We start from the raw sequence: 27,428 nt of genomic DNA, 5'->3' as shown, positions 1-27,428 counted from the left end.
CACGCGATTATCGAACAGCAAATTTGTAAAAGTCCCTCTTTTTTTCCAACCAAAGTCGCAAATAGTTTGATATTTTTGTGCAATTTTGATATTCAGTTGCACCTTTACAGCTTATTGATAACATGTGCTTTGACATTCGAGTAGTTATAAGTTTACACAGTTGATGCTTTTTTAATTCATCAAGTGAACCGAAGAAAACTATTTGTTTCAAACAACAGAACAATGATAAAGTCTTGATTTCAGAAATGTTCTTACTCAATATATCTCGCAATTTTTTAAAATGCATATTTTATACATAAGTGGCTTTATGACTTGCAATTATTTACATGCATAATTGTATCTTTCTGTGTTTGATGCTACTTTTGCAGCATCGAATTGGCTTTTTATTAGCATATGTAGCTGCATTATTGGTGGCTAGTTTTTGGGGATTTTAAGCATCCGTGGCTGAATGGTTAGTGCGTGAGACTTAAATTTGCTAGGTCGCAGATTTTTGCTAATTCGAGTTTTTGTTAAGCCTTGAGTTTTCACAAATTCGAGGCTTAATTCTACTTTTCTCATGTTACTTGATAGAGCTGCTTTTTGGTCGTGCTCTCGCTGTGTAAGTTTTCGCAGCGGAGAAAAATTATTATCTCATGATCCAGTTTTTCAAACTGAGTTAATTTTATCAAGAAAGTGTCCATCTCATATTGTTTTGATATTTAAAGATTTTCAAAGCCATATATATATTTTTTCTAAAAATCAGTATTTTTGGTTCCTTGCGTTCGTTTGTTTTTCCAACTGTCTGTTAGCTATGTTTTTTCAATTAACGAATTATTAACTCGCAGTCGACTTGTCTTTACAAATTGTATGTATTTTTTAAGCGCAAAGCCAAATACTGTTTAAGCGATTATCATAGGGGACAATGGTTAACATAAGGCGTCAGGGACAATGTTTAAAGGCTTACTTCTTCAGCTTAACTTTTATTTAGTCTGAGTGAACACCCAACTGAAAGCTTTCCAAATATCGCTCAACAGTTTGTGCGCGTAGTTTCTCTGCGCTGTTGTCTTTTTTGTTCTTTTCTTTGAATAGTGAATCATATCTACGCTTGAAAAATCTCCTAGTGTGTTAATTTTTTGGCAAGATTTTTGTGTTGGCTGAGTGAACATCCAATAGGGCTGAATGATCACCCCATTGAAAACATTCCAAATCTCGCTCAAAAGTTTTGCGTGCGAAGTTTTTCCTGCGCTGTTGACTTTTTTTGTTCTTTTCTTTGAATAGCGCATCATATATACGCTTGAAAAATCTCCTAGTGTGTTAATTTTTTGGCAAGATTTTTGTGTTGGCTGAGTGAACATCCAATAGGGCTGAATGATCACCCCATTGAAAACATTCCAAATCTCGCTCAAAAGTTTTGCGTGCGAAGTTTTTCCTGCGCTGTTGACTTTTTTTGTTCTTTTCTTTGAATAGCGCATCATATATACGCTTGAAAAATATCCCAATGTGTTAATTTTTTGGCAAGATTTTTGTGTTGGCTGTGTGAACATCCAATAGGGCTGAATGATCACCCCATTGAAAACATTCCAAATCTCGCTCAAAAGTTGCGTGCGAAGTTTTTCCTGCGCTGTTGACTTTTTTTCTTTTCTTTGAATAGCGCATCATATATACGCTTGAAAAATATCCCAATGTGTTAATTTTTTGACAAGATTTTTGTGTTGGCTGAGTGAACATCCAATAGGGCTGAATGATCACCCCATTGAAAACATTCCAAATCTCGCTCAAAAGTTTTGCGTGCGAAGTTTTTCCTGCGCTGTTGACTTTTTTTGTTCTTTTCTTTGAATAGCGCATCATATATACGCTTGAAAAATATCCCAATGTGTTAATTTTTTGGCAAGATTTTTGTGTTGGCTGAGTGAACATCCAATAGGGCTGAATGATCACCCCATTGAAAACATTCCAAATCTCGCTCAAAAGTTTTGCGTGCGAAGTTTTTCTGCGCTGTTGATTATTTGTTCTTTTCTTTGTGAATAGCGTATCATGGCTTATAATTATCGCTTTCTGAGCAGAAGAGTTAAGGGGGAGGAATCTTTTTTATCCCCCGGTCGGCATATTTTATCCCCTGTCTCTTTCTATTGGGACCAAGTTAACATCCTTCCCCCAAAGCGGTCTGGATGGAATTAAATGCTGGGTTGGAAGATGTTATATCCAATCAAGCATATAACGAACATCAATCAATTTACCTCGGGGCCATTCGTATCAAATAATTCAAATTTTCTTCATGACGCCAAATCGAACTGTTGGATAAACTCAGTTTGCGTTGTTAATCATTTGATTTCCGAAACAATAGCGTTGATATAAAGCGTGACACATACAAATGGAGCACAAGTTCACAAAAAACTTACTGTCAGTAGCTCTGCCAATTGATTCGGAATTTCTCTTTTTTTTTCTACCGATTCAATCTTCTTTAATTTAAACTCTTCCATAGAAATATAAATGCAGTCGGTCATTCAGCGCTTTGCCCTAATACGAGCACTCTTGTTTAATCTGCAATTTGTTTGCGCTTGCTTGTCATATTTTGGCGATTTGACGTTTGATCTGTTTAAACTGCGATCAGCGTAGTATATTAGTTCGAACCTTCTTTTTTTGCTAAGCGAACTCACGATCTGTAGCAGTGGAAATTTCACAGCATCTGTTCTGCTTTTTTGTGGCTTGTGTTTGTGGTTTATTAAGCGTCCGTGCGTGAGACTCATTATCTCCAGGTCGCAGCAGGGCGCTGATCGAGTCCGAGACGTAGCCGAATTTTTACCAATTCTAGGCTTATTTCTACTTTTTCTTATTGCATTTTGTAGAGCTGCTTTTATCGTGTTCTCGCTAGTGTTTGCGAAGTGAAGCTTCGCCTCTGAGTTAAAATTTTTCGGCTAAATGGAAGACGCTCCTCAACTACTGAAGTGCAAAAACAGAATTGATTTGTAGTTTCAGAAAAAATTACAAACAATAGATTTTTCAGAGCAACTAAAATTTGCCCAATAATCCAACTTCATCAGTTTTTTAGTTTTAGTTTTACCAAACAGTGTCTTTTGGCTAAGATAATTTTTAAATTTTTTTCTTTGATTTCAATAACACTTTTCAATGTAGCGGTCAGTCTTTAATAGATTTAAATTCTAATAATGCTAACATTATGGAAGGTTTTAATTTGATGCTTATGTATTGACGAAAGGTGTAACATTTATAAATATTTTGAAGTTCTGTATTTTTAATTGCACAACTGTGGTCGCCGTTCTTAAGTGTTTGTGAGTGTAGAGGCATCTGGACGCTATGGCCGATTAAAACCGTAAACGAATTGGAATTTCAATTTGACCCCATAGCTGCTTTTGTTGACAGCCTTTAATATTTGGTCAACGGAATTTATTTTGAACCATATTATTTTTCTGCTTGTTTTTTTTTTGCAATAACTTCGATAATTGTTAGTTTTAAGCTTTTGAAGCTAATTTGTTAAGAAAGTGCTCTGCCATCATTGTCCATTCGATTTAATCATTCTGCCTCTTTGATTGAGCAGTCTAGTATCTCTTCAAATAAGCCAATAGCTGTTATAAAATTTATCACCTTTGCTGTCCAACCGAGTGTCAAATAGTTTTTCAATCTTCTAGAACAGAGCTTAATTTGCCGCTCTGGTGCAAGCGAGAAAAACCAATACTTTTTGAAACATCAGTGCATAACAAACGATCTACTTGATCCGAACTATTAACTGTGTTAGTTAAATTTTTCTACTCTGGTTGACCGTCTGGACTTTATTATGCAGAAATATAGACAATCGCGAGCTGAAAGTGACATCAAATGCAGTAGACAATAAAGCAGAAGATCAGGACATGATTGAAAGTTCACTCAGTGAGGAATCGGCGACAAATGCCCTGCCTAATGGGGCGAATCACGAGGACAATCAAAACGGAGTAGTTGACATTAACTCAGTGAAGAAGAAGACCAAGTCGGAAGATGGCGTAATAATGACGTCAGAAGAGGAGGATGATGACGCAATGGATGGCGAGGAGGAGGCGGACGTGAGTTCGAAGAGTGCGCTGTTTTCGCCTAGACTGTTGGATCTGAAGAAACGTGAGTTTATCTTTGATGTCAGTTTTCAGTTGATTTACAACTGCCACCTTTCTATCTGATAAAAGCGTTATTTTGCTTTAAAAAGTTCAAATTTATTTGAAATCTTAAAATATCAAAATCACATAAAAGTTTGCTAGTGCTTGAAGGTTAATTTGTTTTTATCAATTCTGTATGAAGAGTATTTGATGAAACTAAATCCTAATGCAGCATATTAATTTGGCCGGAAATCAAAGTCGAATTAAAAGATGTTTTTTTTTAAAGATAATGTGCATCCAAATTGATTTGTTGAGCCCAATTTAAGTAAGATTTCAGGGTATCATGTCAGATTCCGTGAAGCGCAATACCAGTCAGGTTTGAGATGATATAGTTGCGGGAGTTTCTTTAAAGTTTATAATATTGACCTATAGATATATGTTTTGGTAGGTAGTGCTAGAGCTTTTCGAAAATTGCTTTCAAATGTTTTAATTGTCAGTTTTCTCAGAACAAAGCAGAGGTTATGAAAATAACAAAAATGCCCTTCACACCGATGCATATTCTGTATTTTGTGGCGTTTCTCCCTGATCAGGAATTATTTTGTGGCGTTACCAAGAAATTTGGGAAATGGCTCGAAGAAGAGGGAATGATTTTTAATGTCAAATGTGCATTTTGATTTTTAGATTTCTTATCGGATTACACTAAATACTCACTCATTGATCTAGTTTTCTTGAATTCAAGCAGCTTAAGGGTGATATTTTTTTCTCTTTGAATTCGGAAGTTGAAAAATTGAGTATCATCTTTTTTTGCTGTAATTCTTGTTCATTGATATTGTATTTTGTTTCTTTCTTCATTTGGAAAATAGTTTTTTAGGAATCTTGATTATAGGAAACTTTGGAAGAGTTTTATTTGAAAAACAATTTTTCTTCAGAATAAATTGAGGCGAGAATTCGTAACACCATTGATTAAGAGATTAAGAGTCTCGATGAACGTCGTGAAAACTCTTATATAGATAGTGCTTTTTTTCCGGAAAGTCACAAATATTGATCACGCTCAAATTTGATTCTTCGCTGTTCGACTTTAAGGCGGTATATTTTTACTTTGAAGTTCGAAGGCTCAAGTTTTTTTCAAAAAAATTGTTTCCTTGCCATATTGACTATTTTCCAACTGTCTGTTGGATGTTTTTTTAGATTGGTTACAGAAACACCGTTTCAGCTGAAAGAATGGACAATTAACATCTCATAGGATGAAATTACTCTGTCTGCTCACAAAATTTGAACACAGTTTGCACACAAAGCTAATGATATCTGTTTTCACAGGTGTATAATTTTACGATGGAAAATTGGTATTTTCCCCGTTTCTTATTTCAGAAATTTACACTTGCGATCAGCAAAAGTTTTTATTAACCTTCTTTTTTCTAACCTAACTTGCAAATAAATGTGTTCTTAAAAGTGTTCGCTTATCTGGAAATTTCACTGTAGCATTGAAATTTGTATAGCATCTGTTCTCTGTTCTAATGGTTGTGGCTGAGTGGTTAGTGAGCCTCTTAATCTCTTGGTCGCAGGTTGGAATCTCAGAGGTAGCCGCATTTCCACTAATTCGAGGCTTATTTCTAATTTTTATTATTGCCCTTATAGAGCTGCTTTTTGTCGTGTTCTCGCAAGTGTTTGCGAAGCGAAGCTTTGCCTCTGCGTGTAAAAGTTCGATTTCAGGGCAAGTACATTGCGAAACAGTTTTTCGTTTACCGCTTAATTCGTGCAATGACCCGCGAAAATGTCTTCATTTTTTTTTTGCTTATTTTTATGTTCACTGTCTAGATCAGATCCGGATCCTTGTCATTCACCGTTTTTTTTTCAAGCCAGACACCGTTTGTTGTAATTACTAAAGCATTTACCAGCAAAAGTGGATCGGTGGAGTCTCTTTTTGAGGCGACTTCGAAGCGTGTATTAACGCCCGTTTTTATTACTATGGATGATAGAAAACTAATATGCACAAATAGTTGGATAATTAGCATTCAATGAGTGTTTTAGAAGTGACTTCGTCTAGTGGTCTGGTGGGATTGAAGAATCAATTCAGACAGCAGAGGAGGGATTTGGAGAGGGAGCAGATGGAGAGGAAAGATAGTGAGAGGAGGGCTCACACATTTCAACAACAAGTGCAACAGCTGCAACTGTGAGTAGTCAATTATGATATATGCTCTATACCAACTGCTGATGGTAATGGTGTATATTGGGAAATAAAGGGAAATATTGGAAATTGAGTTAGGCAATCAGAATCGAACGGATTCACTGTGTCAATTCGGTCGAAATAAGATGTTTTAATTGAACTCGCGAAAAAGCGTATCATTTGTTACAATGAATGGGTTGGACAGTTTTAAGTTGGTCTCACATACGATGAAGCGAATGTGCTGTTGATGATATATTTCTCATTCAGAAGTCAATATTCAGACGTATCCTGCCAAAGTTCGTCTGAAAGTTCACTTGCATCTTAATTATTACTGAAAAAACTGTAAGCGCTATCGGTAACTTCTTTATTCGAACGGAAGATTTGTATAGGGGCGTATCGATTAAGTATTGCAAACTAGAGTTCACATATAACGCCTGCTCTCTGAATTTTAACTCTACAGTACTATTTAAAGTTCTCTTAAATTTGCTATTTAAATTCGCTAAGAAAATTAATCAAAAATTCTTGAGTTTGGTTCTCCAAATTCGATAAGATGAATAACTCTGAGCTAAAATTTGAAAAGTTTGATCCATTACTCTAAATACTGGAGAAAGTGTCTTTTGGAAAGTGTCTGAGTATGATGTTTTCGATTCCAGGGAGTCTAACAGCTCAGAGGAGCTAAGGTATAAATGATGTTACTGTTTACTGATTTAAAATCATAATTTCATTTTAATTGCTCACCTTATCATAGTTTTCAGGAAAATTTTTAAATTTTGTACAGGCTCAAAACGGTTTTTTTTTCGTATTGACTTTTGATTTCTTATATTCAGTTCGTTTCCTTTGTTATTTTGATAGAAAGGCAAGTTCTACCATCTTACTGCGAAATTGTACAGGTCTTATTAAGTGTGATCGAATGCTAGTTTTGGGTAAAAATTTACTGGATCAATAGGTTAAAAAAATAAGCTATTGATCCAGTTTTCTCAAATTGGGTTAATTTAACCAAAAAAAAGTGTCAATCATAATTTGTTCTAGAAGTTCAAAGAGCTTCAATGCCATCTATTTTTTTCTTTAATATTCGGAAGTTACGATTTTTCAAAAAGCTATTCAGTATTTTTTTTCAATTGCGTTCATTGACTTTTTCCCTCTGTCAGTTGGCTATGTTCTGTGTTTACACTTGCGAAGCAATGTGTCATAGTACGAACTTTCTTTTTTTAACCTAAATCGCAAACATAGTTGCTACTATTATTTTTGCTGCAATATTTACTGCAGCGAATTGGCATGAGAGCTTATTTGTTGCACCTTTACAGCTTATTGATCACATGTGCTTTGACATTCGAATAGTTATAAGTTTACACAGTTGATGCATATTTAATTCATCAAGTGAACCGAAAAACGCTATTCGTTTCAAACAACATAACAATAATAAACTCTCGGTTTCAGAAATTTTCGAACTTTATGTATCCGGCATTTTTTTGAAATGCACAATTTATACATAATGTGGCTTTATGAGTTGCAATTTATTATATGCAAAGTTGTATCTTTTTGTAATTGGTGCTACTTTTGCTGCATCAAATTCGCAGTGTATTAGCATATACGTGCATTGTTGGTGGCTTGTTTGTGGGGATTTTAAAAATCCGTGGCTGAATGGCTAGTGCGTGACTCAAATTTGCTAGGTCGCAGATTTTTGGTAATTCGAGTTTTTGCTAAGCATTGAGTTTTGCAAATTCGTATTTTTTTTTCTTATGTCACTTGATAGAGCTGCTTTTTGGTCGTGTTCTCGCAAGTGTTTGCGAAGCGCAGCTTCGCCTCTGTTTAATTCCCAAAAGTGTCATTAATCATCACACATTTAGAATTAATCGTTGTCAGTGTCAATCGATCAAAATACCATGTACAGCTTCATATCATATTATATCGTTTGACTGTTGAAACAAGATAGTCGGCCAATAGTGTCTAAGGGTTGGCTTGGTTACCAACGCACTTTTCATGTTAGTTATTGATGTTTTTATCGTTAAAAACCGAAATTTTAACTTAAATTAACGTCTACGAAAAGTTAGGAACAGATTTAAGCAGTGCTTTGATGATGCAGAATTGCGTTTCAGGAAGGTGCAGAATCTGAACAAGGAAAAGGAGGCGTCGGAGGAGGAGATTCTGCAGCTGAAGAGCGAACTAAAAGCCCTACAGTGAGTACTAGTTCATTAGCAGTTGCTTACTAAGACCATTTACTGTGAAATGACCAGCATACGAGCTGTTTTGCACTAAGAAGAACCGCTGTTGTGTACCTGCTCGCAGCTAATCTGCTTCAATAAAAGTTTCATTTAAAATAAATTGTCGTCGAAAAATAAATAATCGATGCTGCATACAAAACCGGTGGAATCCTTCATATGCGAAGGATCGAATGCGCGAAAATAAAAATCAGCTTTCAGTGATCTAAAATTTGGAATGAAAACGTGAAAATCTGAAAGAAAGTAAACATTTACAGGGATCTAATATTGATATTGGCCGATTATAAAAACGGCAGAAATATGCAAAATTTTCAAATTGTCATTGATCGCCGCCGGATTGGAACAAATTTTATATTTCAAGGGTTTCGTTATGAAAGATTACTTCATTTAATTCATTTTAATTGAATAGCAATTGATTCTCTTTAAAAGTTTACTTTCGGCTAATTTTGTTTTCGGTCTTTCGCCCACGAGTTTTTCACCCATTTCCAAACACACACACAAAAACCTCTTTTCCGCCCCCTGCCCGCTTTTTACCCCCCAATCCCCCCCCCCACCCCCCAACACACAAAACCCTCTTCAAATTTAACATTTTGACAATCACAGAACAGCAGTAAAATTGTCATTTGAGCAGAAAAGTTTCGAATCAGAGCTAGCTGAAGTTTTGGTATGACACCTGGGTTTCGATCGAGTTCACAAGTCGCGATAGCCATACTCCCATCCGTGTACGTTGTCCAAATATAGTGGCTGATTTCCTGTAGTCACCACGAAAGATCTTCGCTTGTCCTTATATGGAAGAACTTCGATTCCATTCATTACTGCATACTCGCGGATTGATGCCTTGGGTAGCTCGATGTAGGCGGCCAGTCTGTTATCGTCTCCCCCATAGCGAAAGCATTGTCGCTTGATATATCTTGTATGGGCTTCATAGTCAGCGTCAGTAATGCACACGCCTTTCTCGTGAATTCTAAACCAAAATTTTTGGTTATATTTCTCATTACTTATTGAGTATTTTTTTCCATCGTCTTCATCATTATCAAAAAATTTCAATTAATAATACTCAAAACTGCGGAATTGGTTAATATGGAAATTATGGATAATTTGTCAAATTGGAGATCATCTGAAAAAATGTAATTTTCTCTGACGTTATTATGTACAACTTTTGTTACCACTTGCCCTGAAAACTGCTTGTGTTTGCTGTTTGACTTGATGTACCCCGATTCAATGATCTGATCTAAATTTTCCTCAGTTGTGTAGTGGAAGTAACTCCCTTGGCTGGTGAAGTTCTGAAATGTGAATAAAAGTGGTTAATTTGATCTAACGAAAAGGGGTGTTGTTTTGAGAGCTGCTGTTACAACGAAGCTTATCGTGAGTTAAAAGTCCGATAAATGGTGACTGATAACATTGAGACAGTATCAGACAAAGTTCATAAAACTCATCCAAATTTTTGATCTTAATCGAATTCAGTATAAGTTTTTGTGGTTTTTACCGTAAATAAGTAAATCCTGAAACGCTTTGGAATTGTTTCTGTTAGCTGCGAATTTCTTAATTAAAAATTAAGTCGGATCTCTTTTTTACCCCCCTTCCCCTTGGTACCTAGTAACGAAATGCCACCCCTATAAAAAAATTAATTCAACGGTTAAGTACGTGAATTTTGAACCTTATAACGAATCTCCTCTCACCTTTGTAAAAGGGGAGTGGGGGAAATAGTTAAAGAGATCCATAAATTCGTTTTGGATCCTTTGCTTGGGTCAACTTGAACACAGAATTAATGTAAGCGAAGTTGTGTTACTGTTATTATTTTTCTAATTTTACTATATTGTATTCGTCCTCTGGATTTTCTCGAGAGCCTTTGATAACATAGTCTGCCTCTGCAAGATCCAGCGACTGTTTCTTTCCGTCCAGTAAGAACCGATGCAGCTGATTTCCTCCATCCAACACAGTGTAGTTCCACTTGCCGCCATTCGCTTGTGCCTCCACCCACGCCTTGGGAAGTTTAATATATTCATCAAGATCCTCGCCAAACTCATCGAACAACGAATCGTGTAGTTTGTTTGAAAAGGGAGAGATATTGGACAAGTAGATGCCGTACCTAAACAAAATGAAACAAGGATAGCCGGTTACTGAAACAAGGATAGCCGGTTACCGTGCAAGTAGCACAGAATGTTCCGACCATAGTCTTAAAAAATAACAACAGAAAAGTTTTTCAAATTATTGTCGTTTTAAAGAGTAATGAACATAGTGAATACTCTTATATAGGTCTTGGTAATTTTTTGGTTTTTTTTTTCAGGAAAAAGTCTTAGAATGCTCTATTAACTACAGATGTGCATTCATACATACTAATGCATTTATAAATGTATATAAGTATATATGCCTTTTTTAATTCAATAGAAATTTACCTGCTGAAAGTGACGAGAATAGCACTCTCCGAATACAAACCTGGAAATGGCGCGAAAAAACGCAATCCGTTTTTAGCTTCGAAAGTAGAATTTAATTTTTGATTTCAGTTTTCTCAAGTTGGGTTAATGTTATCAAAAAAGCGCCAATCATATTTTGTTCTAGAATTTCAAAGAGCTTAAAGGACTTCTATTTTTTTCTTTGAAGTTTGAAAGTTGAGATTTTTTGGACAAAGTCGGTGTTTTTTTTGTTTACGTGCGTTCATTACTCTTTTCCAACTGTCAGTTGGCTATGTTTTATCGGCTTGGTGTGATAAAAGGAGCTGAAAAAAACAGGGGATGAGGTATATTCGACACTCATGGTAATTTAAGCAAATTGAAAAATAATTTTTGTAGAAAAGTTACTAGAAAATCGAAAAAATATAAAAAGATTTTGATTCCAAGGAGCTAAAATACTCAAAAAAAACTAACGTTACTCGAGAAAAGTGAAGTATTTACGTTATAAATTAAGCTATTGTAAGATTTTTAAGCAATTAAGTACTACAGACTATGAAGACTGGCCTATTAGCACGTGCTTCGATTAGCTCATGCCTGTTTGAAACAATGTAGATAATTGCTCCTAAATATGATTTTTTTTCCTTTGAAATTCGAAAGTTAGTGTTTTTCCCTGCGTTCATTGACGCTTTTCCAATTCTTGTTTGATTTGATCATGGGTACTAGTTTACTTCTTTGGTCCCTCGAAAATGCTGTGGTCCCTAATAAAAATCGTTTACAGTATGTGGCTAATTCTAACAGTAAGCATTTTTATTTCTCTATTTGCTGTTGAAACGGGCATAGTTAGTCTAGCGGGTAAAAATCCGGTTACCAACCGCAAGGCGTATGTTCACAGCCCGCGCTGGCTCTTCTTTTAAGAAAATAGGCGGGACCAATCATCTGAACTAGTTTTGTCATGAGACCAAAGAAGTAAACTAGTACGTGATCATGAATGTTTGATCTTTCACACCATCATGTCGCTGGATTTAGGAAAAGGGGTCTAGGCTAACAAGTCGACAGGACTCCAAGCCGGAGGGATTTCAGGCCGAAATTTAAACTTTACAAGCACCTCAAATCACTATTTTTTGTTCTGTAAAACGTTGCTTTTCAAAAATTTAGGCAAATTTATTCCATAATAAGCGCAAGTCATGACCATGAATGACTTAGGATTGACATCCGTTAATAATATCAGCCGTTTTTTGAAATGCATAATTTATAAACCAGAAAATTGCCTTCAACCGTGTTTTTTTTCAGCTTTCCGTAACATCATTTGGAGGCTTAAATTTTATGAAAACGCCAATAAGTACTGAAGAAAGATCATGAAGTTGAGAAATTCTTTACAAAAAGTTTTCAAATTAATCATGTTTCATGACCTAATTAGAAAATTTTCGGCTCGAAGTCCCCAGTTTTACGATTCGGCTTGAAGTCCCGTCGGCTTGATGCCCGGCACCCTAGGAAAAGACTTGCGCGTCGTAGTAGTCTTCGTCTTCCTCGAGCTCTACACAGTATATCTTCCCACTCTGCTCGATTCGCTCCGCCTCTCCTCCGGGGCAGTAGTAAAACACATGATTGCTCTTGGGCTAAAACACAAACATTGTATTACAGTTTATTAGAGGTTGGCGGTTCAGGATTTTTCAAAAATCGGCTCGGTTCGGTCGGTTATTGCATTTTCGGATCGACTGTTTATTTAATGGAAAAAATTCAAAAAGATGAGCTGCTGCTTTTTTATGATCACTGCAGAAGACGACAACCGTTTTTGATGGGATGTTTAGTAGTACCGTTTGGTATGCTAAAAGATCGGTTACCTATTCCCCGTTATAAACAAAAAATTTTCGAATTAAAATATTTCAAAAAATATTTCCCAGCCACCACACAAACGTTTTAACTCACCATTTTGACTTGTGAAGGGCCGTATTCACGTGAAGTTGTTTCTCTTGTACGTGCGGCTTGAGTTGGACTTTGCAATTGAGTGCTGAGTTGATAACGGGACTTCAAGCCGACTTTCTTTCTATTTTTCTTTCAATTGTTTTCAAAAGCAGACATCCTGATCAGGTGCAGAACATCAGGCCGACGGAAATCCAAGTCGAATTAGAAATTAAACGATTTTGAACTAAAAATAAGTCCCGCAAATCTCACTAGTAAAAACTGTAAGCGCTATCGGTAACTTCTTTATTCGAACGGAAGATTTGTATAGGGGCGTATCGATTAAGTATTGCAAACTAGAGTTCACATATAACGCCTGCTCTCTGAATTTTAACTTTACATTACTATTTAAAGTTCTCTAAATTTGCTATTTAAATTCGCTAAGAAAATTAATTCTTAAAATAGCACTTAAAAATCTAGAATAATTTGATAGAAAATTTTAAACCTCAAAAATTCTTGAGTTTGGCTCTCCAAATTCGATAAGATGAATAACTCTGAGCTAAAATTTGAAAAGTTTGATCCATTACTCTAAATACTGGAGAAAGTGTCTTTTGGAAAGTGTCTGAGTATGATGTTTTCGATTCCAGGGAGTCTAACAGCTCAGAGGAGCTAAGGTATAAATGATGTTACTGTTTACTGATTTAAAATCATAATTTCATTTTAATTGCTCACCTTATCATAGTTTTCAGGAAAATTTTTAAATTTTGTACAGGCTCAAAACGGTTTTTTTTTTTCGTATTGACTTTTGATTTCTTATATACAGTTCGTTTCCTTTGTTATTTTGATAGAAAGGCAAGTTCTACCATCTTACTGCGAAATTGTACAGGTCACATTAAGTGTGATCGAATGCTAGTTTTGGGTAAAAATTTACTGGATCAATAGGTTAAAAAAATAAGCTATTGATCCAGTTTTCTCAAATTGGGTTAATTTAACCAAAAAAAAGTGTCAATCATAATTTGTTCTAGAAGTTCAAAGAGCTTCAATGCCATCTATTTTTTTCTTTAAAATTCGGAAGTTACGATTTTTCAAAAAGCTATTCAGTATTTTTTTTCAATTGCGTTCATTGACTTTTTTCCCTCTGTCAGTTGGCTATGTTCTGTGTTTACACTTGCGAAGCAATGTGTCATAGTACGAACTTTCTTTTTTTAACCTAAATCGCAAACATAGTTGCTACTATTATTTTTGCTGCAATATTTACTGCATCGAATTGGCATGAGAGCTTATTTGTTGCACCTTTACAGCTTATTGATCACATGTGCTTTGACATTCGAATAGTTATAAGTTTACACAGTTGATGCATTTTTAATTCATCAAGTGAACCGAAAAGCGCTATTCGTTTCAAACAACATAACAATAATAAACTCTCGGTTTCAGAAATTTGTATCTTTTTGTAATTGGTGCTACTTTTGCTGCATCAAATTCGCAGTGTATTAGCATATACGTGCATTGTTGGTGGCTTGTTTGTGGGGATTTTAGAATCCGTGGCTGAATGGCTAGTGCGTGACTCAAATTTGCTAGGTCGCAGATTTTTGGTAATTCGAGTTTTTGCTAAGCATTGAGTTTTGCAAATTCGTCTTTTTTTTTCTTATGTCACTTGATAGAGCTGCTTTTTGGTCGTGTTCTCGCAAGTGTTTGCGAAGCGCAGCTTCGCCTCTGTTTAATTCCCAAAAGTGTCATTAATCATCACACATTTAGAATTAATCGTTGTCAGTGTCAATCGATCAAAATACCATGTACAGCTTCATATCATATTATATCGTTTGACTGTTGAAACAAGATAGTCGGCCAATAGTGTCTAAGGGTTGGCTTGGTTACCAACGCACTTTTCATGTTAGTTATTGATGTTTTTATCGTTAAAAACCGAAATTTTAACTTAAATTAACGTCTACGAAAAGTTAGGAACAGATTTAAGCAGTGCTTTGATGATGCAGAATTGCGTTTCAGGAAGGTGCAGAATCTGAACAAGGAAAAGGAGGCTTCGGAGGAGGAGATTCTGCAGCTGAAGAGCGAACTAAAAGCCCTACAGTGAGTACTAGTTCATTAGCAGTTGCTTACTAAGACCATTTACTGTGAAATGACCAGCATACGAGCTGTTTTGCACTAAGAAGAACCGCTGTTGTGTACCTGCTCGCAGCTAATCTGCTTCAATAAAAGTTTCATTTAAAATAAATTGTCGTCGAAAAATAAATAATCGATGCTGCATACAAAACCGGTGGAATCCCTCATATGCGAAGGACCGAATGCGCGAAAATAAAAATCAGCTTTCAGTGATCTAAAATTTGGAATGAAAACGTGAAAATCTGAAAGAAAGTAAACATTTACAGGGATCTAATATTGATATTGGCCGATTATAAAAACAGCAGAAATATGCAAAATTTTCAAATTGTCATTGATCGCCGCCGGATTGGAACAAATTTTATATTTCAAGGGTTTCGTTATGAAAGATTACTTCATTTAATTCATTTTAATTGAATAGCAATTGATTCTCTTTAAAAGTTTACTTTCGGCTAATTTTGTTTTCGGTCTTTCGCCCACGAGTTTTTCACCCATTTCCAAACACACACACAAAAACCTCTTTTCCGCCCCCTGCCCGCTTTTTACCCCCCCCCCACCCCCCAACACACAAAACCCTCTTCAAGTTTAACATTTTGACAATCACAGAACAGCAGTAAAATTGTCATTTGAGCAGAAAAGTTTCGAATCAGAGCTAGCTGAAGTTTTGGTATGACACCTGGGTTTCGATCGAGTTCACAAGTCGCGATAGCCATACTCCCATCCGTGTACGTTGTCCAAATATAGTGGCTGATTTCCTGTAGTCACCACGAAAGATCTTCGCTTGTCCTTATATGGAAGAACTTCGATTCCATTCATTACTGCATACTCGCGGATTGATGCCTTGGGTAGCTCGATGTAGGCGACCAGTCTGTTATCGTTTCCTCCAGAGCGAAAGCATTGTCGCTTGATATAGTTTGTATGGGCATCATAGTTAGCGTCAGTAATGCACACGCCTTTCTCGTGAATTCTAAACCAAAATTTATTCGGTTATATTTCTCATTACTTATTGGGTAATTTTTTTCCATCGTCTTCATCATTATCAAAAAATTTCAATTAATAATACTCAAAACTGCGGAATTGGTTAACATGGAAATTATGGATAATTTGTCAAATTGGAGATCATCTGAAAAAATGTAATTTTCTCTGACGTTATTATGTACAACTTTTGTTACCACTTGCCCTGAAAACTGCTTGTGTTTGCTGTTTGACTTGATGTACCCCGATTCAATGATCTGATCTAAATTTTCCTCAGTTGTGTAGTGGAAGTAACTCCCTTGGCTGGTGAAGTTCTGAAATGTGAATAAAAGTGGTTAATTTGATCTAACGAAAAGGGGTGTTGTTTTGAGAGCTGCTGTTACAACGAAGCTTATCGTGAGTTAAAAGTCCGATAAATGGTGACTGATAACATTGAGACAGTATCAGACAAAGTTCATAAAACTCATCCAAATTTTTGATCTTAATCGAATTCAGTATAAGTTTTTGTGGTTTTTACCGTAAATAAGTAAATCCTGAAACGCTTTGGAATTGTTTCTGTTAGCTGCGAATTTCTTAATTAAAAATTAAGTCGGATCTCTTTTTTACCCCCCTTCCCCTTGGTACCTAGTAACGAAATGCCACCCCTATAAAAAAATTAATTCAACGGTTAAGTACGTGAATTTTGAACCTTATAACGAATCTCCTCTCACCTTTGTAAAAGGGGAGTGGGGGAAATAGTTAAAGAGATCCATAAATTCGTTTTGGATCCTTTGCTTGGGTCAACTTGAACACAGAATTAATGTAAGCGAAGTTGTGTTACTGTTATTATTTTTCTAATTTTACTATATTGTATTCGTCCTCTGGATTTTCTCGAGAGCCTTTGATAACATAGTCTGCCTCTGCAAGATCCAGCGACTGTTTCTTTCCGTCCAGTAAGAACCGATGCAGCTGATTTCCTCCATCCAACACAGTGTAGTTCCACTTGCCGCCATTCGCTTGTGCCTCCACCCACGCCTTGGGAAGTTTAATATATTCATCAAGATCCTCGCCAAACTCATCGAACAACGAATCGTGTAGTTTGTTTGAAAAGGGAGAGATATTGGACAAGTAGATGCCGTACCTAAACAAAATGAAACAAGGATAGCCGGTTACTGAAACAAGGATAGCCGGTTACCGTGCAAGTAGCACAGAATGTTCCGACCATAGTCTTAAAAAATAACAACAGAAAAGTTTTTCAAATTATTGTCGTTTTAAAGAGTAATGAACATAGTGAATACTCTTATATAGGTCTTGGTAATTTTTTGGTTTTTTTTTTCAGGAAAAAGTCTTAGAATGCTCTATTAACTACAGATGTGCATTCATACATACTAATGCATTTATAAATGTATATAAGTATATATGCCTTTTTTAATTCAATAGAAATTTACCTGCTGAAAGTGACGAGAATAGCACTCTCCGAATACAAACCTGGAAATGGCGCGAAAAAACGCAATCCGTTTTTAGCTTCGAAAGTAGAATTTAATTTTTGATTTCAGTTTTCTCAAGTTGGGTTAATGTTATCAAAAAAGCGCCAATCATATTTTGTTCTAGAATTTCAAAGAGCTTAAAGGACTTCTATTTTTTTCTTTGAAGTTTGAAAGTTGAGATTTTTTGGACAAAGTCGGTGTTTTTTTTGTTTACGTGCGTTCATTACTCTTTTCCAACTGTCAGTTGGCTATGTTTTATCGGCTTGGTGTGATAAAAGGAGCTGAAAAAAACAGGGGATGAGGTATATTCGACACTCATGGTAATTTAAGCAAATTGAAAAATAATTTTTGTAGAAAAGTTACTAGAAAATCGAAAAAATATAAAAAGATTTTGATTCCAAGGAGCTAAAATACTCAAAAAAAACTAACGTTACTCGAGAAAAACGAAGTATTTACGTTATAAATTAAGCTATTGTAAGATTTTTAAGCAATTAAGTACTACAGACTATGAAGACTGGCCTATTAGCACGTGCTTCGATTAGCTCATGCCTGTTTGAAACAATGTAGATAATTGCTCCTAAATATGATTTTTTTTCCTTTGAAATTCGAAAGTTAGTGTTTTTCCCTGCGTTCATTGACGCTTTTCCAATTCTTGTTTGATTTGATCATGGGTACTAGTTTACTTCTTTGGTCCCTCGAAAATGCTGTGGTCCCTAATAAAAATCGTTTACAGTATGTGGCTAATTCTAACAGTAAGCATTTTTATTTCTCTATTTGCTGTTGAAACGGGCATAGTTAGTCTAGCGGGTAAAAATCCGGTTACCAACCGCAAGGCGTATGTTCACAGCCCGTGCTGGCTCTTCTTTTAAGAAAATAGGCGGGACCAATCATCTGAACTAGTTTTGTCATGAGACCAAAGAAGTAAACTAGTACGTGATCATGAATGTTTGATCTTTCACACCATCATGTCGCTGGATTTAGGAAAAGGGGTCTAGGCTAACAAGTCGACAGGACTCCAAGCCGGAGGGATTTCAGGCCGAAATTTAAACTTTACAAGCACCTCAAATCACTATTTTTTGTTCTGTAAAACGTTGCTTTTCAAAAATTTAGGCAAATTTATTCCATAATAAGCGCAAGTCATGACCATGAATGACTTAGGATTGACATCCGTTAATAATATCAGCCGTTTTTTGAAATGCATAATTTATAAACCAGAAAATTGCCTTCAACCGTGTTTTTTTTTCAGCTTTCCGTAACATCATTTGGAGGCTTAAATTTTATGAAAACGCCAATAAGTACTGAAGAAAGATCATGAAGTTGAGAAATTCTTTACAAAAAGTTTTCAAATTAATCATGTTTCATGACCTAATTAGAAAATTTTCGGCTCGAAGTCCCCAGTTTTACGATTCGGCTTGAAGTCCCGTCGGCTTGATGCCCGGCACCCTAGGAAAAGACTTACGCGTCGTAGTAGTCTTCGTCTTCCTCGAGCTCTACACAGTATATCTTCCCACTCTGCTCGATTCGCTCCGCCTCTCCTCCGGGGCAGTAGTAAAACACATGATTGCTCTTGGGCTAAAACACAAACATTGTATTACAGTTTATTAGAGGTTGGCGGTTCAGGATTTTTCAAAAATCGGCTCGGTTCGGTCGGTTATTGCATTTTCGGATCGACTGTTTATTTAATGGAAAAAATTCAAAAAGATGAGCTGCTGCTTTTTTATGATCACTGCAGAAGACGACAACCGTTTTTGATGGGATGTTTAGTAGTACCGTTTGGTATGCTAAAAGATCGGTTACCTATTCCCCGTTATAAACAAAAAATTTTCGAATTAAAATATTTCAAAAAATATTTCCCAGCCACCACACAAACGTTTTAACTCACCATTTTGACTTGTGAAGGGCCGTATTCACGTGAAGTTGTTTCTCTTGTACGTGCGGCTTGAGTTGGACTTTGCAATTGAGTGCTGAGTTGATAACGGGACTTCAAGCCGACTTTCTTTCTATTTTTCTTTCAATTGTTTTCAAAAGCAGACATCCTGATCAGGTGCAGAACATCAGGCCGACGGGAATCCAAGTCGAATTAGAAATTAAACGATTTTGAACTAAAAATAAGTCCCGCAAATCTCACTAGTTTGAATATTCGGAATATTTACTCAATTTAATTGATTTAATATACATTTCATTGCCCACCTTTTTTCTGAAGTCCAGCTTTTTTTGAAGTCCACCTTTTTTCTGGACTTCAGAAAAAAGGTGGGCAATGAAATGTATATTAAATCAATTAAATTGAGTAAATATTCCGAATATTCAAACTAGTGAGATTTGCGGGACTTATTTTTAGTTCAAAATCGTTTAATTTCTAATTGGACTTGGATTCCCGTCGGCCTGATGTTCTGCACCTGATCAGGATGTCTGCTTTTGAAAACAGTTGAAAGAAAAATAAAAAAATACAATGCGCGCACTCAGGCTGCGTATGGTGTAATTTCAATATAACCAACTGTTTCAATTTCTGAGAAATACTATTTGGCTGCTCGCTGCTGAAATAAAATGTGTGGTGGCTGGGTAAATAAGACGACAGGACATTAAGACGACAAATGAGAGATGAAACATGTAAAAAAAATGCGTCTTTTTATATCCCATCAAAAGTAAATTTATAATTTATCAACTAATTGGCTTTTTGTTCTCTAAATATGATGAGGAAGACCTGTGGCATCTTGCTAACTACCCCCCCCCCCTATGTTACCTCCTTATACAGAATATCCCCTCCCCACTATAAAGAAATAATTAAACAATGAGGCTTATACGAATAGGGGGGCTGGGGGGGATAGTTAACAAGATCCGACGTGTATGCGTAGTTGTCGTCTTGACATCTGTCATCTTTTTTCCCGGACACTGTGTGGTGATACAATAATCATAATAGAACTAACCGAAGTATGAACCAGCTACCATGTAAAAAAGTACCAATTGGTACAAGTATGATAGTTGGGCTCCTGAAACAGCAAGTATGAAAGATGTGTCCCGCAATTGTTGCGAAAACTTCCAAAATACAAAAACTGCAGTTTTCGAAAATTTTAATGCCTGAAAACAAGTAATCCAGGTTTTCGAAGATTTGAAGTCCTGAAAATTTTCGTTCAGGAACCCATATAACTTCATGGTACCCAAATATCATACTTGTATCTAACAATTAACAGCCAATTTTTGTAAGAAGGCCGTAATTTTTGTCTGATTTATTTATTCTCTCAACTGGTTTATTAAACTGTCTATAAGCGATTTTTCCCAGTAGTTTTAACTGAGTGTGTGTGCTCAGATAAGGATAATGAAAAAAAGTGAGTCGTTTTGCATGTGTGCAAATTTACTTCAACACTATGTCGACACCTACAGTTTATTTTCATTTTTTTTCCTGCTGTTCAGTTAGAAAATATTATAAATAATGCATTGTCCAAAAGTATAGGCACGAAATATTAAGACGACAACAGTTTTTAAAAGTGTATCCATTTTATTTAAATATTATGTCTTCAGCTGCAATAACCCATCCGTACATAAAAAGTGAACATCAAATGTCTGCCGACGGGACTTCGGTTAAGCCCGAAATTCTAACTTTACAAGGACCTCAAATCGCCGTTTTTCATCTGTAAAACGTTGCTTTTCAAAAAATTAGGCAAGTTTTAGTCCATAATAAGCTATATTCATGACAATGAATCACTTGGCATTGGCATCCGTTAATAATATCAGCCGGTTTTTGAAATGCATAACTTATAACAAGAAAACTGCCATGAACCTTCCTAAACATCAACTTTCGGCCCTTTTCCACATTCCCCCTCATTTCAAGTTTTCTATTTTTTCAATCGTCTAACGTGTTATTATGTCTAAACGCGTGATGTTACGAAGTAAGGTATGAAGAACAAATGTGTTTAAGAGTAATGAACGCATTGAAGACTCTTATTTAGGTCTTGCTATTTTTTTTGTTTCAGGAAAAGTCTTAAAATTTGTTAATGCTCAATTTTGAATTTTCTCGGTTTGACTTGTGATTTCTTTTTAACTTCAGTGCATTTCTATTGTTAAAAGGAAGGCAAACTCCACTATTGAACAGCAAAATTGTAAAAGTCACGAAAAACGTGATCGGCTTCTAATTTTGAAAATGGAAATTAATTACCAGATTTCCCAGCGAAATGAAAGTTTTACCTATTGATCCAGTTTTCTCAAACTGGGTTAATTTTAACAAAAAAGTGTCCATCATAAATTGTTCTACTACGAATTCAAAGAGCTTGAAGGCCATCTAATTTTTTATTCGAAATTTAGTAGTTGAAGATTTTCGAAAAAAAACAGTCGATTTTTTTTGAGTTTCCTTGCGTTCGTTACTCTTTTCCAAACTTAGTAAACTTAGTCCAGACAACGTAAAATTAGTTTTCCAAAGCTGAAATTCAAATGATGGTATGGTAAGTGGAAAAGAGCTCAACGTTCCCAAATACATTTGGAGGCTTAATTTTTATGAAAACGCCAAAACCTATTGAAGAAAGATCATGAAATAAGCTCACTTTATGACTTAATGAAAATTTTTCGCTTTGAAGTCCCTAATTTTACGATTCATCTTGATGTCCCGTCGGTTTGATGTCCGGCACCCGTCTGCGTCGACGGTTTGAGAAAATTATATTTCCAAATTAAGAATTTTTTTTTTCGTTTACGTAGCAAAAAGTGGATAGGCCATAAAGCAGATAGTTAATAGGATCAAGTTAACATCCTCACCCCTCCTAATTGACCAAGTTAAGATCCTCCATCACAGCGTTCATTTCAAATAAGGTGTGCTAAGTTCTCTTTGTAAAATGCTCAGTTCTGATTGGCTGAAGTTCGAACTAAGAACCAAGTTAACATTCTTCGCTAAACGGCTTGGGGGCTGGGATGGTTGAGGTGAGCAGAAGTGGATTTAGGGAGGGGGGATGGGCGGAGTCCCCTCCCTTAGGATTGGACCTCCCGATGAACGAAAAGGTCCGCACTTAGGTACTAATTTAAGACCACAATTTTTGGCTGGCTGACCCTAAAATTTTTCTAAAGGCTTATTTGGCGCCAACATATATTTATTTTGAGGAGGATGTTATTTCGGTCCGAATACTATATTGACCCATTAGAATCAAGACAAGAAAACAAAAGCTAATAAATAACAAAACAAATAGATAATTAGGCCTGGAGTTAGATTCTAGTCGGGACCTGTTCTTTTTTCAACTATTTTAGACTATCGTCTGTCTGCTTATTTCGTCGACCTAGTTTCCACAGAAAGGAAGTTTTAGAGTCGATGAATGTACTGGAGAGATTTATCTAGTTCGTGATGATTTTTTCAGGAAAATCTAAAACTTGATTTTTCGCGGTTTGGCTCTTGGTTTCTTTGCAAGTTCTGTGCATTTCCATCAGATTTTGCAGGTGAATAAACTCCTATTATCCAGTATAAAAAAAGATCAAAACTCCGAGCATGATTTGAAAACCGCTTGCATTCAAAAAGTTTCCTTCGTATTCCTTTCCAAAAAATTCCCTTTTTTTGGGCGGTTTGACATACAATTTCTTAGAAAATTCACGGTCTTATTCGCCCAACAGCTAGATTGAAATACGCAATTGGCCCAAAATGTGCGATTGGTGCAACAGTGGATTTGACTTTTTTAAGTTTTCCAAAATTTTTTGTTTCAAATTAATAACATACCAATTCATCTAATTTTCTCATATTTACAAAAAACTGTCTGTTGGCTATGTTTATTCGACATCCCTTAAACAATGATGTCGGAGTTTCCACGAAAAAATCTTTCAAAGATACGTCGACCACCTGTTTGTATACGGCAATCAAGTTTCTCCCCAATCACTAAAATTTTCACGCAGCACGCAACAAGAAAATTTGTCAAAATGGCTCTATGTTGAACTGAAAAGGTTAGATCTAAAACGTTGTAAGTAAAGTCTAAGTTTTTCGACTTTCGTGGAATAAATGGATCATGGGGGTGGGGGGGATTCTTTACAAGGTACCATAGTGGGGGGAATAGTTAACATGATCCGAATAAATTTGTCTTCCAATTGAAGAAAACCGTTAAAAACATAGGAACAAATTGCTGTACTGGTACTGTACCGTGATATAAAGTAACCTGATAAAAGTTATTTGGCTACTGCAATGAACATCGCCATCACCAACCTAAATTGAGCTTTAAGTCTTTAAAATAACGAACTTCTGGATTTAAATATGCTTAAAGTTTTCATTTGACTTGAAAGTTTTTCAAAGGCATTCTAATGCTCTGCAAGAACAGACTAACCTGAAGTACGAAGATATATTGAGTTCTGTTTCTTTGATGAATAATTATTACACTGGCTTGCTGCGACGAGACAATTCTAACCTCATCTGTTTATTCGAAGTAAACATCTAAACTGAACTACTCGTATTAAGATCGTTTTGATATTATTCTATACAAGTTATCAAAGTTGTTAGGTTTCTGAGGGTTTGATGGAAGGAATTATAAATGATTCGTCTGTAAGGTGACGGAGAGATTTTGCTCGTTGGGTTTTTCTACAGACAGATTCTACTTTTCAACTAACAATTTCTGACAGAATTTGTATACCGTGTGAACGAAATTGACGCCTTGACCTCAAATAGCTTAATTTTGTCGCGACGTTTTTTTTAGTAATGGGCGTATGAATCTTGCCAGTTTGGGTTAATTCATTAGTAAGAATTGTCATTTTTAAATTAACGCAAAAGTGGCTGCGTGCTCGTGCGTGTAAGGAGTGCGTGCCGGAAAAACACAATTTGGTGCTCAAAAACTTCCATAAAGGTTCAAAAACCGCTTTTTTGGTGATGTGTCTCAAAAAATTTCCGGAGGCGCGAAGTAATTTCATGCATTAGGAGTCTCCTTCACAGTTTTGGGAGAATTCGGAACCCCCCATTCTAAGTGGAAGAGCGCCGAAAAAACGCAATATTTTGGTCAAAACATTCCAAAGGGTCCCCCAAAACTGCCTTTTGACCTGTTTTACAAAAATTCGCCTGCGGGGCATAATTTTTATCCACATAGGGTCTCTATGGTGTTTTAAGAGAGCTTCGAAACTCAATTGGGTCGACCAAAACAAAAAATATATATATATTTTTTTTTGCGTTTTTTTGAAATTCCGCGCACTTCGTTCGAGAAAAACGTAGATCCAACTTAGCACATACTGCACTAAGTGAAGGCTCAACCTATATTCTATAATTTTTTGAATATTAATCCGATTTAATAATTTTTCAAGATCAGACTCAATCTTTCTGCTTTTGGCCTGGATATTAAAAACAAGTATATCGCCATATAGGCAGACTGGTTGTTTTGTTTGTTTTCTATCATTAAAGGCTACTGCATACACGTTAAACTGCAGTCGGGACATTGAGGATTTTGCCCTGATACTTGCGTCTTCTAGTCTCAAGTTTTTGTTATTTTCAATGATGCTTTTTTCCAATGATCAATTAAGGAACCGAAAATAGCAATCGTTAATGATTACTCATACAGGTAAAATCTAATTGGGAAATCTTCAAATAGTTTTTATCAGCATTTCCACTGATTAAGTGTCAAAGGAGAAGACACTTATGGAAAATTCTAATCGGATTATTTTCATGAAAAAATATCAATGAATCCCTATTTTAAGTCGTCCTTCAAAAGCAAAGTGGGTTGTTTACTTAAGCTTTTCATGTTGACTAGGTTTTCTTCTTTTTTAAAGTGATTGCAACAAAAATATCATTTTGTTGGGTTATGTGTAGACAGCAACTGGAGCAGGAGATGGAGAACAGACAGTTGAATGAGCAGTTGTTGAGTCAGAGGGCGACCCAGCTGGGCAAAGTGGAGAGGGAGTTGACGAGGGAGGTGGGGGAGAGAGAGGAGGCCCAGAGGCAGGTCAGACAGCTGCAGATGCAACTCAACGAGGCACACTCCAAACTCAAGAGTGTAAGTGAATGGATCATACCCTAAGCTGCACTTATTTACATAATCCAACCGTAATTGCGTGCACAGCCTTCTAAAGCCACTAATACTGAATACAAATGAGGTTTTGAGGGGAGGGGGGGGCAAGGAAAAAGAGCCATGTGCTTTTAAACATACAACCGAGGTCTAAAAGATGAAATAGGCAAGTAATGATGCAAACGTTTTTGATCCAGTCTGAACACTTTATTCGCTATAACATTGAAGCCTAAACTCTTCCTGAAATAGTGGGCAGATTTTCAGTCGAAGTTTCATTTCAGTGATAGTTCATATCCATTCAAATTTTTGCCAAGTCTGAAAAAAGCTTTCTTTTTGAATAGAGAACATTTTTAGTCTTTTAATGTTTTATCTAAAGAACCCCTACTTAACCATCAACACTGAACCCTCTATATGATTAATATTGTTTTGGATCTCCGTTTAGGCGGAGCACCTGTCCACTTTGAACTCCCCTCGTGCAGTGTCTAGGAACGAGAGTCTCCACTCACATCACAACAGGTAGGCTGAATATTCAGTGATTTGGCAAAATTAAGGTTACTTAATGGAATTAAGAGAATGTTGTTTTCGAGTCTTACCTACATGTTGCAATTTCAATAATTATGCGCAGATTTTTATGCTGTACATAATACAATCGATTTTGAGATCCTCAGATGATTTGTAGGGCAATAAAAATAGGGTTCATTAATATGATTTCATTTTGTTAATAGTAATCATAAAGCTAGTAGGAATTCATGCTAGGACTGCTTTTTTCTCCCGCTTTTTTGGTACATGAATGGAATTTTTGTTTCATCAATAGTCGCATAATTTTATAAATTGGAGACACCGTAAGTTTTAGCGGGTCTCCTTTTCTGTTCCCCTATGGTGCCTTGTAACGAAAACGAATACCCACCCCTCTAAAGGACTAAATATAAATGAGTTCATACTTGGTAAAATATATTGATATTTTGTAATAAGGATAAGTAGTAAAATATATACAGTCCGTTTTAACTCATAAGTGTTCAGCAGGGCAGACCAGAGTCGGGCGAGTGGGACTGGGAAGGATCTGATGGGCACAGACGACACCAGTCTAGCCCACCAGCTGGAGGAGAACTTGGCCGAACAGAACAGCCTACACGAGCAGGTGCTTCTACCTTGCTTCTGTTTAATATTTGTACAAGAAAAGTTTTGTATATTTTAAACTTTTTCTTTATTCTGTTGTATAAGAGTCGATGAATGAAGTAAAGACTCTTATATACGTCGTGATGATTTTTTTCTTTTTGTTCAGGAAAAATCTTAAAATTAGTTTACGCTCAGATTTGATTTTTCGCGGTTTGACTTTTAATTTTTTATTGGAAACTATTGAACAGCAAAAACGCGATCGACTTCTAAGTTTGAAAGAGGATTTTGTGAGATTTCCCGGAGGAATAAAAAGAGTACCTATCAATCCAGTTTTCTCAAAATTAAATAATTATTAACCTTGCGATTAGCAAGGGTATTGCAATCGGATACTAGACTTTTTCCAGTAAACAAAAAAAAACTGTGTATCAAAAAAAACTGTCAATCATAAATTGTTCTAGAAATTCGACGAGCTTCAAGGCCATATATAAATTCGAAAATTGAAGATTTTTTGTTTCTTTGTATTGATTTACTCTGTTCCTGTTGGCTATTGTTTTTCAGTAGGCCTTGAACTCCGTTTCACGCATATAGTTTTCGCGCATGTGATGCAGTGTGGCCATTTGGTCACCTGTAATGAAGCGGTCCACAAATGAATTTTTTTTTGCTTGATTTTTCTTGATTTTTTAAAATTCAAATTATGATTGTGGCCGGAACTTTCTGAGCTACATGCACAGCAGCCGGCTATCTTTGTGTTGAATTTGCTTTGTAATGTGTGTTGGTGTTGCAGATAGATGAGTTGACAAACAAGAATGTGCAGTTGAGTCACCAGTTGGAGGAGAGGAGTAGGGAGAAGGCGGAGATGGAGAATGGACTGCACAGACTGAAGGGAGACATGCAGAGGCTGCAGGAGGAGAAGGCAAAACTAATGGAGTGAGTCATGCACACAACTCAACTTAATTTTTTTTGTAGGGGGCTAATTGCGCGAACATATTGGATTCAAAGGACGCCGCCCTCCAATGATGCATCCGACTCCTGACTGGCAGCATGCTAATGGCGTCAAGCCATCTTTGCATCCATGCCTCCCTCTCAAAT

The 27,428-nt window shown here is 36.1% G+C and overlaps 4 protein-coding genes across 10 annotated transcripts in view; 1 reads left to right on the top strand and 3 right to left on the bottom strand.

The window, feature by feature from the left end:
* The window catches only part of LOC134846072 (large ribosomal subunit protein uL4-like), a 252,836-nt gene that overhangs the window by 126,917 nt on the left and 98,491 nt on the right, over positions 1-27,428 (bottom strand). The window lies entirely within an intron of this gene.
* LOC134846071 (ankyrin repeat domain-containing protein 36A-like) overlaps positions 1-27,428 on the top strand; it is a 124,429-nt gene that overhangs the window by 37,048 nt on the left and 59,953 nt on the right. The window contains exons 23-29 of the mRNA XM_063863265.1: positions 3,776-4,083; positions 6,087-6,228; positions 14,735-14,815; positions 25,028-25,211; positions 25,666-25,739; positions 26,244-26,361; positions 27,124-27,266. Coding sequence (XP_063719335.1) covers positions 3,776-4,083; positions 6,087-6,228; positions 14,735-14,815; positions 25,028-25,211; positions 25,666-25,739; positions 26,244-26,361; positions 27,124-27,266 — 1,050 coding nt within the window. The remainder of the gene's footprint in view (positions 1-3,775; positions 4,084-6,086; positions 6,229-14,734; positions 14,816-25,027; positions 25,212-25,665; positions 25,740-26,243; positions 26,362-27,123; positions 27,267-27,428) is intronic.
* LOC134845796 (uncharacterized) lies at positions 9,016-10,772 on the bottom strand. The gene is made up of 4 exons (XM_063862877.1): positions 10,759-10,772; positions 10,254-10,530; positions 9,615-9,724; positions 9,016-9,405 (listed from the first exon to the last, which is right to left on the bottom strand). Exons 1-4 carry the CDS (start codon positions 10,770-10,772, stop codon positions 9,132-9,134), a joined length of 675 nt encoding a protein of 224 aa, XP_063718947.1. The 3' UTR covers positions 9,016-9,131.
* Positions 15,426-23,664, bottom strand: LOC134846068 (uncharacterized). 7 transcript variants are annotated; one of them, XM_063863258.1, is made up of 7 exons: positions 23,565-23,664; positions 19,683-19,820; positions 19,169-19,250; positions 18,746-18,858; positions 16,664-16,940; positions 16,025-16,134; positions 15,426-15,812 (listed from the first exon to the last, which is right to left on the bottom strand). In XM_063863258.1, exons 3-7 carry the CDS (start codon positions 19,169-19,171, stop codon positions 15,539-15,541), a joined length of 777 nt encoding a protein of 258 aa, XP_063719328.1. In that variant the 5' UTR covers positions 19,172-19,250; positions 19,683-19,820; positions 23,565-23,664; the 3' UTR covers positions 15,426-15,538. The 7 variants fall into 7 exon arrangements, with proteins under 7 accessions (XP_063719328.1, XP_063719327.1, XP_063719331.1 ...); XM_063863257.1 differs by having other exon boundaries at positions 19,683-19,698; positions 23,565-23,658; XM_063863261.1 differs by having other exon boundaries at positions 19,683-19,695; positions 23,565-23,658.

This window comes from Symsagittifera roscoffensis, chromosome 5, assembly GCF_963678635.1.
Source record: "Symsagittifera roscoffensis chromosome 5, txSymRosc1.1, whole genome shotgun sequence".
Classification (NCBI taxonomy): Eukaryota; Metazoa; Xenacoelomorpha; order Acoela; family Convolutidae; genus Symsagittifera; species Symsagittifera roscoffensis.
Note: the sequence above shows the minus strand (reverse complement) of the source record. Positions and strands in the feature narration are given on the sequence as shown.